The following is a 12,508-nucleotide window of genomic DNA, read 5'->3' on the forward strand; positions in this document are numbered from 1 at the left end:
AAGCAGTTACAGACAAGCTTTTGTCGTGGCAATTGTTTTTGGTTTGCGTTAAAGTTGACATAAAAACAAATAATGTGTAGTCACAGCGGCTTGTTTTCTTTTGTTTTTTGTTATTGTTTCAGAAAGGCAGTGCTACTGTTTAGGCAAATAAAAATTTATATATTTTCCTATTTTTGCCTGGCTTGTCCAATTTTGGGATTCTACTATTTTTCCATACCTTACCGGCAAGTTTGGATTTTCTTTTATGATCAGGCGAGCAATTTCGGATGACATGTGGATCGTTGTCGAATCTATTTCCAGATGGTCGCATAAATACTGACAGAGCGTGGTCTTGCCCACCGAATGGGCCCCACAAATGAAAACCTTTTTCATTTCTTGTGCTATTTAGTCTATATACAGTATTTTAAACGGGAAAACACAATAAGATCTACAAGGCAACACTATCTAAACCAGAATAAACTATAATATCATAGCATTAGTACCAACGACATAATAAATCCAAATACATATAATATCCACGTCAGGACAAAATATAAATAGTCTGAACAACACCTAAATCTGTCGGAACACGTCTAAAATCATAGAAAGGCCTAAAGACCAAAATATCGCCTGAAACTGTAGAGCTTTTTAACCGGTAACCTGTCGAACCCCTATGTTATTCTGCAAGCGTTCGTCGAACCCCAAATTTTCGCTCAGTAGGCCTATTCGTTTCTTCCTCCTAGCACCTGAAGGCATAATCAAATTATATAAACTTGCATTTATATAGGTTAACTTTGCCAAATTTTCATTTTATGGTAAGGTTAGAAATCGGATTAGGATAAACTTATTAGTATTGTTAGTGATGTACATAGTCTATTAGAGAGCCTGATTCTGGCCTTTCAGGTGTTATTCCGACGGGATTAGCACTTATTACGATTTTGACGTTTTTAAGACTAAGCATTTTAAATATAAACTAACACTAATATATATATAAAAAAGTAAAATATCAAAATCAGGTTATAAATTCTTTCTAATTTGTGGTTCTCAAATTTAACATTTGTGACTTATAAAAATTGGCAAAACGAAACTAAGCTGCTTTTTCTATTACAGCTTCGATATTTATCTCTATAGCTGAATGATAAACAATTCCATTTCCCCATCTGTAGATATTTGTACCTATAGTATCGACGTATGACGCCATTCGGAGCAAAACCTTATGAAAACAGAATGTTGCACCGAATGTTTTCTTGCAGACTAAACCGAAACTCCAGCACTCAGCACAAACACAACATTATATAACACAACGCTTTGCAGTGTACAACTCTGCCTACGATCTTACGCATTTCCCGATGCAAAAATATTAAGCGTGCATCAGAGAAACTGGGTGGGTGTATCAGTCGATGAAAGCGCACAATTTAACAGACATTTCCGTAAGAGCGAAATTACTTCATCGATATTAAACAGCGTAGGCGGTTAGCTTGAACTGTGGCCTAAGGCTTCTCTTTCTTTTTCTGTGCACCAATAGTGGCGTTTTACGAGTTAAACAATAGTGGCGTTTTACGATCACTGCTTACCCTCTGATTAAATAATGATTTACGCTAAAAAAATATTATTTTGCTGAGGTGTCATTAAAGCAAACAAAATATTAAAAAACCTTGCTCCCTGCGCTGCAGAACTTAGGTGCGAAAGCAAACTTTGGGCGGCCGCAATATTATTATACTTAGGTTGAAAACCTCTGCTGTGGGTGACTTAAATACGAAGCGTGTACAAATTATCACAAGCTTCATGTAACTGATCCTATAGAGTTAGCTTTATTTGGAATGACAGCAACAATGGTCTCCCTTTTCGCCCAACGATTCCGTTGTTTAGGGCGACTTTTGTGAGAAGCTGTTTGGAAAAACTCGTCTTTTGCGGCCGAATGACGTAACCAATCCAAGGTAAAATCACGCGAACGCGTAAGGGACTGTCCCTACGACAGGGACTGTCCCTACGACCATTAAGGGACTGTCCCTACGACCATTAAGGGACTGTCCCTACGACCATTAAGGGACTGTCCCTACGACCATTCACTGGTGTAGACCCTTAAAAGCTTTTACCGCACAAAAATAATCCCACCGGCTTTTAAATATACCTTTTAATATATGACAACTCAAGGTAGAGTATACCTTCTTATTAGTAAAAGTATTAGTAATTAACTTTCCTGAATGATATTTAAATCAACAATATATGCAGTCGTAGTAACAAACAAAAGGTCGAGATATAAACTGCCGACTACCAAAGCCTTCCCAAAACCAGATATAATGATCGCTGGGTAAAATATCAAGTGGATTTCGGAGCTGTGTTGAATTATTTTTTCCATACTTGGGTCCACATAATATATCCCAAAAAGACGAAATGTGAGATACACCGTGTCATTAATTCCGATCTCGCCCGGGCGAATGAAATGTTTCTGCAGTGAAATGCAAAAGTAAATTTCGTCTTCTAGGAAAGTGCAATCGTAAGGAACACAAACGTGATCTAGATAGGACGCACCGCCTTGACATTCATCACACAATGCGAATTGTTACCTTCATACAATAGTGCTGTACAGGTCGCGTGATACATTGCCTCACACCCCAGTTACAAAAAATACTTTTGAGAATGTTTTAATTAAATCGACAGATCAAATTAGGTATACGCAAAATAAAAAACAATTTAAGTCGAACTGTGTTCACACGCAAACTGCAAAGTTGAATTTAACGCGTACAAAGGTGCAGCTTTGGCTTACGAATAACTTTCCTAAACCCTTTTACAGCTAGAGCATTAGTCAATTGTAGCATGCAATGTTCAACATGAATCGCCAGTGGTCACATCTAAATCATTTATGAACGGACAGCTAGACTGCCTGTCGTAGGGACAGTCCCTTACGCGTTCGCGTGATTTTACCTTGGGTTGGTTACGTCATTCGGCCGCGAGAGACGAGTTTTTCTAAATAGCTTCTCACAAAAGTCGCCCTAAACAACGGCATCGCCGAGCGAAAAGGGAGACCATTGTTGTTGTCTGTCCAAATAAAGCTGACTATATAGGATCAGTTACATGAAGCTTGTGATAATTTGTACACGCTTCGTATTTAAGTCACCCACAGCAGAGGTTTTCAACCTAAGTATAATAATATTGCGGCCGCCCAAAGTTTGCTTTCGCACCTAAGTTCTGCAGCGCAGGGAGCAAGGTTTTTAATATTTTGTTTGCTTTAATGACACCTCAGCAAAATAATATTATTTTAGCGTAAATCATTATTTAATCAGAGGGTAAGCAGTGATCGTAAGACGCCACTATTGTTTAATTCGTAAAACGCCACTATTGGTGCTCAGAAAAAGAAAGAGAAGCCTTAGGCCACAGTTTCAGCTAACCGCCTACGCTGTTTAATATCGATGAAGTAATTTCGCTCTTACGGAAGTGTCTGTTAAATTGTGCGCTTTCATCGACTGATACACCCACGCAGTTTCTCTGATGCACGCTTAATATTTTTGCATCGGGAAATGCGTAAGATCGTAGGCAGAGTTGTACACTGCAAAGCGTTGTGTTATATAATGTTGTGTTTGTGCTGAGTCCTGGAGTTTCAGTTTAGTCTGCAAGAAAACGTTCGGTGCAACATTCTGTTTTCATAAGGTTTTGCTCCGAATGGCGTCATACGTCGATACTATAGGTACAAATATCTACAGATGGGGAAATGGAATTGTTTATCATTCAGCTATAGAGATAAATATCGAAGCTGTAATAGAAAAATCAGCTTAGTTTCGTTTTGCCAATTTGTTTTGCCAATTTAAGTCACAAATGTTAAGTTTGAGAACCACAAATTAGAAAGAATTTATAACCTGATTTTGATATTTTACTTTTTTATATATATATTAGTGTTGGTTTATATTTAAAATGCTTAGTCTTAAAAACGTCAAAATCGTAATAAGTGCAAATACCGCCGGAATAACACCTGAAAGGCCAGAATCAGGCTCTCTAATAGACTATGTATACATCACTAACAATACTAATAAGTTTATCCTAATCCGATTTCTAACCTTAACATAAAATGAAAATTTGGCAAAGTTAACCTATATAAATGCAAGTTTATATAATTTGATTATGCCTTCAGGTGCTAGGAGAAAGAAACGAATAGGCCTACTGAGCGAAAATTTGGGGTTCGACGAACGCTTGTAGAATAACATAGGGGTTCGAAAGGTTACCAAAGGTTAAGAAGCTCTACAGTTTCAGGCGATATTTTGGTCTTTAGGCCTTTCTATGATTTTAGACGTGTTCCGACAGATTTAGGTGTTGTTCAGACTATTTTGTATTTTGTCCTGACGTGGATATTATATGTATTTGGATTTATTATGTCATTAGTACTAATGCTATGATATTATAGTTTATTCTGGTTTAGATAGTGTTGCCTTGTAGATCTTATTGTGTTTTCCCGTTTAAAATACTGTATATATAGACTAAATAGCACAATAAATGAAAAAGGTTTTCATTTGTGGGGCCCATTCGGTGGGCAAGACCACGCTCTGTCAGTATTTATGCGACCATCTGGAAATAGATTCGACAACGATCCACATGTCATCCGAAATTGCTCGCCTGATCATAAAAGAAAATCCAAACTTGCCGGTAAGGTATGGAAAAATAGTAGAATCCCAAAATTGGACAAGCCAGGCAAAAATAGGAAAATAAATAAATTTTTATTTGCCTAAACAGTAACACCGCCTTTCTGAAACAATAACAAAAAACAAAAGAAAACAAGCCGCTGTGACTACACATTATTTGTTTTTATGTCAACTTTAACACAAACCAAAAACAATTGCCACGACAAAAGTTGTCTGTAACTGCTTAGGTACATAGTGCGCAACTTATGCATTTTTATAGTTACCTAAAATTATGTTTATGCGCTTTGTGTAATCTGTAAAGCAATGGTTCTCAATCTTTTTCTTTCCGTAGACTCATTTAACCGCCTATCAAAATCCAATAATCACCCCAAAGAAAATTGACAACTTCAAATATACATTTAATTATGTCAAGGCAACAGAGAATGTACCCTCTTTAAATTGTAAACTTTTGATTCGCTGATTAGTACCAAATTATTAATAATTAACTAAGCTGAATGATGCGCAGTGTTACGTAATATTAGGAAAGGTACACTTCGATCATAAGTAACACCTTTGCTGTATAGATTTTTTAGTGGGCTTTAATAATACCTTGGTTCAATATGAATATGCACTCGACTATTATACCCAACTAAAGTATGCTTTTTTATTCAAATTAGTATTATTATATAATTGATTTCGTTAGGCCTTTATACAGGATAACTCCATGTTTTTAATTTAATTCTACTACCTCTGAAAAGCACAAGCACAAAAATATTTGCCGGTTACATTATAATCCAATGCTTATGGTTTCGCATGTTTTCGGTGATTCAAGAGATTACATGACGTCAAAGCCCGTTGCTCTATATAGTGGATAAAAATCGATGGATCAACAACAAATAATATCTTTTTACTTTTTTAACAAAGTAAACTCAAATTGTTTTGTCATTCTTCTTGACTTTCTGGCACGTTTCACGTCGTTTAGATTTTTGATGCAATCTTTGCAGACCAAAAATGTAAAAAGATCCTATACTTCAATATAAAAAGATGATCACACTCGATTTTTCTGATTGTTTTAATTTTTTGCCGGAACTTGGTTTCTGTGCAACTGTACCTACGCCGTAAAGTCTGCAACATGTTTTTCGCCAAATTATCTTAAATACCAACATATATATTGTATTCAGAAATGTGCTTTTCTTTTTGAATACCACAAAATATGACTTCCAAGGAGGACAGCAAGTTTCTTCATATTGTTTTTTGACGTAAGGTAATCCTAAATATTTACTGTAACGAAAAGAAATTTCGATCCCCGTCTAACCCTTACAAGCTTTTATAAACAATTTATATTAAAGGCTTATTATATTCCCCATGAAGAAATCAATTTTTAAACTTGATTATGGTATCACGTAACCTCGTTATTCATCTCCTTGGCGCCATATGTTTTATCAAATTACTTACATGTAGCCAATTCCATTCAATTTTACACCCGTGGCAGGTCACACAACATTGCACTTCGAGTTTCAAGCGATTCAACCTGCTGATTTTGGACAAGCAGTACGAAAGGAATATGGAGTTGGCTGAAATCGCAGGTTGGCGCCCTATGCTTCTAACTCTTGTGGTGTTGATATTTACTTTGAATAACTATAAAACGCAAAGTTATTCGCTTTCAACAATATATTAGCCTATACTTTTGTATTTCATCTGTACGTAAAAACGTAGTGTCTTGATCAATTGAAACAGAAACGGCATTCAAACTTAGCTTTGTACGGTAACAGAATGTTGATTTCATAATGTGCAGCACATAAAGAGAAACAAGAATAGCAAAAAATCCAAGAACAGGCAAAACAAAATTGACGCTATTTTGCCTCTCGAAAATATAATAAGTGAGGGCCGGCGATTTGGTTGTCTGCATGGAGATCTGTTTAACAACCGGCGTTCATAACAACATTTGCCTCACATTAGTAAACATTTGTGACGAAACGTCATCAGTCCTTCACAAGTTATCCGACCAATACAAACGACACTCACATCGTAATACAAAAGGAGGCTTAGGAGGACTAGCTGAAATCAATCGATATAGATAGGACTCCCTCACAAACAGGTACAGGCTATTAATGTAGAGCCTGTCATATTGAGCTGGGAGTACGTAAAATATTACTAGAATGCACGGATTTCAGTTCCAAAAATGGTCTTTGTAAATAACTTTACTCCAAGTCAAGTATTTTTGAAAAAATAGTAAAGGCAAAGAAAAAAACAGAAAAAAAGAAAAAAACTGAAAAAATAGAAAGGCAATCCCAGTCAATTCATAAGTTAGAGTTAATTCCAACGAAGCGCGTTTAGCGCTGACCTTACGGTTGTATATTTAACGTATAAAACGAAATGAAGTCCCAATCGTTTTTAAAACGTTAAAAGATGTAACTTTAAACGCCTTTAGTTACGTCAAAACGACGAACAGATAAGGTAAATCGTTTTCAACGTCGTATATTCACGTCTTCTGAAGTCGACATGTTTAATAAACTACCGTTCGGTTGCAACGTCTTAGTAACCAAACTAATCCAAAAATGTACGTCGGTGAAACGTCAAATTTTTAGCTGATATCTGGTTTCAGCGGAATCGGTTTTGGCTCTGAATTGCATCCCTACATAGTAAAGCCGACTTTTTTCCACCTTTATTTTTAAACGTTTCTACTCATCTGTTTAATTTCAACTTTTTCCACAGACAGCGACCACCAGGAATGCCTCTTCGTGTGCGATCGAGGACCTCTAGACCCCGTGACTTACCTCGAAATGTTTGTTAGCCCCGACGTCGCCGAAAAAGTGGCCAGTCAAGACAAGACGCTGGAAATGATTGAGGAGTAAGTTTATGTTATGAAAAAAAATATAAATCAGTTTTTCCATGATTATACATATTAGTGGCTTTAAGTCAGATCTAAACATTTTCTCCTGTTTTACTGTCACAGTGAACACCACCTGGTATCACACAAACAGCAGGCTAAATTAAAATTATTTATTAGGGCAAGCATAAAATAAAAAAACTCCAAGTTCTGATGGCATAATTTTAACCATAGATCGATTTAATAATATGAAATATAAATTTCGGCGTAAAAAAATAATATTAAACCTCCGTTAATTTTCCTAAAGGTAAGCTGAGAACCGTAATTATTGTTTTAATAGCATTAAAAACTTGAAGACATTTGAAGATATTGATAGAGTAAGACTTAAATTGTTGCCTACGAATCCTGAAACATTGTTGTAGGTTATTTGCAAAGTGCTACATGACAACCAAGGAAAGTTAAGGTTTGCTTGGGTGACCGCTAATATTTTTTAAACAGTCGCAGCTATTTCATTTAAACAAGTAACCTATACTTGTAGTTACATATTCAAAAACGTTGGGGAAATGTCAAGGAACTGTTTTCGGTCTTTAAGCCACCCTGAATAACATTTTGTCCTCTACTTCGTATTTAAATTCCATACCGCTACGCTACAACTGGCCGAACAAATACCAAATGTACCTCAATATGGTGGACAAGCAGAATAAAATTAATTAAAGTTAATACATATAAAGATAACGGCTTTTATGTTTGTTAGGCCAATTACTATTTTATTTTTTCATTAGCTGCGAATTTACTATTTTCTGATAAGTTTAGGTTAAAAAAAGAAAGCTCGGATTTGGATGACAGACCATGGCTGGTACAGCTGTTTTGGTTGGTTAACGAATCTGAATCGATACAAGCGTAATATCGGACGTAACCGATACTACTGATTGAAATCGGGTGCCAATCTAATTTCTACATTATCGGACATCAGTAGTGACGAGTTAACAATCCAATTGTCCAAACCAGACCAATCGTATTTTATGTTCACACGGACATTGGACCACTGTAAGTGCAGTTGTCTTTTTTTGAACCAACTCTCTTCATTATCCAGGCTGCAGAAGAGCGATGACGTCATTGTGGTGGTCATCCGACCGTGTCGCCATTTTGTCGAGCGCGATCACGTCAGGATCGACACGAGCTTCGAAGAGCTGGAAAAGTACGACCGCATCATGAGAAGACTCATGGATTCGAGGAAGATTAACTTCCTCTTCTTGGAGGAAAAGGACCTTCGCAGTAGAGCGCTGCTAATTGTCAAGCGAATGAAGATCGCGTGGCCGTCGTTGAGGATGAGACTTAATGAAGAAGAGTCTGCGGATGTGCTGGAATCTATCTGACGAAGTTCTAACTAGGGCAGGGATGGCGAACCTTTTCATCGCGCGGGTCACAAACACGACCTTAATCCTTAAAAAAGCTCAAGTGGGTCATATATTTAATTATATGCTAATTTTATGCGAAACTTTGCTTGTTCGTCGTTTTAAGTGTTATTGTCTGAGTTGGTGGTTCAAGAACATAGATAGTTAATAAATGCTGCAGCATTTTTATGGGATTACAGGAGTTCAGCAGAAAGGTTTTTAGCATGATAACAGGGTATGCACAATTTTTGGTCTGCGAGTTAATTTCCCGCAACCCTCTACGTTTAGATTCTAATGTGATTAATATAAGAAATACACTTGTCTTATACAGACCTATTATTTCATAATTATTTAGCTTTTCTAACAAGATTAACGTATTTAACACGAATTACGTATTCTCATTGCTAATATTATAAATTTAGGTCAACAGTTGTCATAACCCATACAATTTCGTAAAGCCTAGAAATACCTTTCGGAGATACTGATAAAACATTACAACCTAATTTTTGTATCAACGCGCCGATTAACGTAGACATTGGATTGGTTTGTGAGCTGCGTTATTTCATTAAAGCCTATATTATTTTTTTATATTTCGTATTTCGTATATAATAGTGATTGATCTGCAGCTCAGTTTTACCCGAAGCATTTTACATTGTTTCTTTGTTTTTATAAAAGGGATGGTGAATTAGTGCGTTGTGTACGGTTATCCGCTAAATACGTGTACGTTTTATGCAAGTCCAATACTGTAGCCTACATCGCAATTGCTGAATATGGAGCAGCACTTTGTCAGACGCAGCTAGTTTTTTGTCTTTAGCCATTGAAACCCACTATTTGTGATGTTCGTCTTTCTTTTACATCTTTAACATTGTGCCCTCATTGCCTCTTAATTTAAGCGTTTCGCGTTTTCATTCTTAAAATTATACATATTTTGTTTCCAAGTGTTGTACGTCTTAATAACGGAACTTCTTGGAATTCCTAAGCTTCTGCAACCGACAAAATATATACGCTCCAAAGTAAGACATAGATATCCGTAGTGCGACACCTTGCGGGAACGGAAACTATAACGTTTATCCGTAGTAGCGATAAAGAGCAAAGGTGATTGGAGTCCGCTAAATGGTCACAAATGCCTAATCGATTAGCACCACTTAATATTTTTCTCAAATCGCGCGTACATTATACTTCTGACGCTACGGCGCCTTAGACTTCACGTCACCAGGCTTGGTTCAAATTCTCGTGTCACAACGTTGTTTAAATCCGTTTGGAGCCTAATAATCCGGGTCCAATGCTTCTCCTTGTTTGAAGAGTGGATTAAGTGGCGCACTACTGAGATCAATTCTATCTAATTGTCTAAGGTTTGCGAGACAAACTAACGCAGAATCTAAAACAATGTGTCGTTTACGATACGTGAATTTTGAGAAAGTGTGTATCTGTTTCTAAACGGTAAATAAAATACCTTGCTACATACGAATGTATTAAGATAAACAAATAGGAAAATCATTAATCGACAGGTTCGGTGAGTCTGCGATGGCTTTCAGTGTAATAATGATACGTAAGCCGTAAACGTTGGTCAAAGCAGCTTTAGAAGGCCTACATCATAGTTGGTAACACACATAGGTGTTTGGATCTTTCATTGAATAAATAGCAAAACATCTATATTTCGCCGCAATATAACAACTGATTAAACAACCCGTTACGCCTTGGTCATTGCTTGTAAATAAATATAAGTCGGGGCGCGTTTTTTTTAAGGTTTTTATTTGGTTAAACAAATCCGGTGGAATAGAAACTAAAACCTGCCGTGGTAGTTTCTGTTCCACGGTGGCATAGGTGCCGATCCAAATCCATTTTGAAATAAGCTTTTTAGCCATGATTTGCGATCCAATCCAACTATTTCTACCTAGAAAGGTAAATTTAATGGTGAAAATAACGGCCCAAATAGACGTTAGAAGCGACATGCTTTATTTTCAAACGTTTCGGCAATTTCTAATGCCGTCATCAGTGATCACTTATGAACAGATCCGTATATAGTGTTCGAAAGGTAAATTGTATTAAAAAAACGTCAGTTAACAACAAGAGGTAACTTAACTTTTCAACGCGCAAGCAAACTTTAGTATAAGAACCTGGAAAACTTTTAATTTTCCTATTTGACTTATAGTGCTTGTTTGCGAATAGTAATGACGTCATTTGGTATCAGATCGATCGCCATATACGTTTTGACCAAAATATCGGGCACCGCTGCCGGAATAAAATGTGAAGTAACGGACATTTCTACCTTAATGTGTGACCTGAAATAAATATCCAGCAACAGTGCGTTGCTATGGGTAATCAGACAGCGCAGTTTTAGGAGATTACGTGATCTTCTAGGGCCGCTTACAAAACGACCATGTAACCCTCCAGTTTGAAACTGCGGTGTTCAATGATTCTTAAATTGCTTACTTGTATGCGCAGTTCAGTATGTACCGTTGTAAGTGTGCAAAGACATTACCAACGCTTTCTATGTTTGTTTTTATGATCAAGTCTGTAAAAAAGTATGTCTGTGCTTTCAATGCTGAAAAAATATCGCAATTCGTAAAGTTAAGTGGGCTGGCCTTTGCCCAACCTGTCGCTTCTCGTTAGGTTCTATTTTTGATTTTCGTCTTTCTATTTTGTTGTTTTAGTGTAATAATAATATTATTAAAAGAAAAATCTTCCCAGGCCGCAGCTTTCCGACGTTCGTGGCATAGAAAGCGCTACATTTGGATCAATTCTCAGGCGCAAACACTTGCCGATTCGAGAAGTACAGCGATCGCGGATCAGCCGCCGCCGTCAACGCCGCGATATTAAAGTCAAACAATCGCTGTTTGATTGCTGACAGCCGTCGTCTTTCCCTCGAACACGTTCGCCTGTTTCGCAGATGTAACTTCATGGTATATGGTTCCTTAATTGCTTCCCTATTTTGTGTTATTCTTGCCGTAATTATCTATCGAGCTTGATTTGCCTTCATATAGAAACACGATGTTTCTGCGGTAGTCCTGTATTGAATACTTCTGTGTAACACCTTTTATGAGCAAAATGACCAATTTTACATAAATGTGCTTAGCAAAACATCGCACCTTTAGAATGTCAATGTCTGACCGATGGTTGGTTCTATACACATTCAGATAACTTAACACCCACTGATTAACCCTTACCAGATAAGGTTGCTCCTATGCCAAGAGACGTTCACTGATTCATTTTGAATTCTGTCCATACAACAAATATAATTTTCCGATATGATTTTTAGCTTTACATAGCGTGTATAATAGAAGAGTTTTTGTGCACACCATACAGATATATAGTTAATAGCAATGCGAATTCGGGGGGTTCGAGGCTGAATCTTATTGGTTTAATTTGCCAAAAGCTAGACCAACGAAATCTATGTCAGGGGCTTCGAAAGTGGGGTTCGTGCACACTTTGGGGTTACGTGGACTAGTTGTACGAGGTTCATGAAAACATTATTTAACTCCTAGTTTATTAGTCAAAAGCGTAGATTTAATTGTTTTTTTAAATAGTTCAAAAAAAAACTGTATTTCTATCAAAACTCTATATTTAGACTAAACTTTTATGTTCATGTTTTTTTTAAGTAGCCGGTTTCTTAATGCTAACTGTTTATAAACCCAATTTATGCGGTCAGCTCTTGAAACTCCTTGCCGACCCTGGTCCACATGATCCCAAACTTT

The 12,508-nt window shown here is 36.8% G+C and overlaps 1 protein-coding gene across 3 annotated transcripts; it reads left to right on the forward strand.

The window, feature by feature from the left end:
• The first annotated feature begins 3,813 nt into the window (after window positions 1-3,813).
• On the forward strand, window positions 3,814-12,052 carry LOC146159126 (uncharacterized). 3 transcript variants are annotated; one of them, XR_014494690.1, is made up of 5 exons: window positions 3,814-4,614; window positions 6,082-6,175; window positions 7,305-7,440; window positions 8,513-8,877; window positions 11,505-12,052. XR_014494690.1 is itself a non-coding variant. In XM_083385490.1 (4 exons), the coding sequence occupies exons 1-4, from the start codon at window positions 4,465-4,467 to the stop codon at window positions 8,793-8,795; spliced, it is 663 nt and encodes a 220-aa protein (XP_083241616.1). In that variant the 5' UTR covers window positions 3,814-4,464; the 3' UTR covers window positions 8,796-11,498. The 3 variants fall into 3 exon arrangements, 2 of the variants coding, with proteins under 2 accessions (XP_083241616.1, XP_083241617.1); XM_083385490.1 differs by lacking the exon at window positions 11,505-12,052 and having other exon boundaries at window positions 8,513-11,498; XM_083385491.1 differs by lacking the exons at window positions 3,814-4,614; window positions 11,505-12,052 and adding an exon at window positions 4,674-5,853 and having other exon boundaries at window positions 8,513-11,498.
• The last annotated feature ends 456 nt before the right edge of the window (window positions 12,053-12,508 follow it).

This window comes from Ascidiella aspersa, chromosome 3 (assembly GCF_963924565.1).
Source record: "Ascidiella aspersa chromosome 3, kaAscAspe10.2, whole genome shotgun sequence".
In the NCBI taxonomy this organism is placed as follows: Eukaryota; Metazoa; Chordata; class Ascidiacea; order Phlebobranchia; family Ascidiidae; genus Ascidiella; species Ascidiella aspersa.

Excerpts from the sequence above, each read along its gene's own strand:
- LOC146159126 (XM_083385490.1), top strand. The coding sequence starts at position 4,465 with ATGAAAAAGGTTTTCATTTGTGGGGCCCATTCGGTGGGCAAGACCACG. Across the intron at positions 4,615-6,081 it reads AAGAAAATCCAAACTTGCCG|GTCACACAACATTGCACTTC; the intron begins GTAAGGTATGGA and ends CACCCGTGGCAG. Across the intron at positions 6,176-7,304 it reads GGAGTTGGCTGAAATCGCAG|ACAGCGACCACCAGGAATGC; the intron begins GTTGGCGCCCTA and ends CTTTTTCCACAG.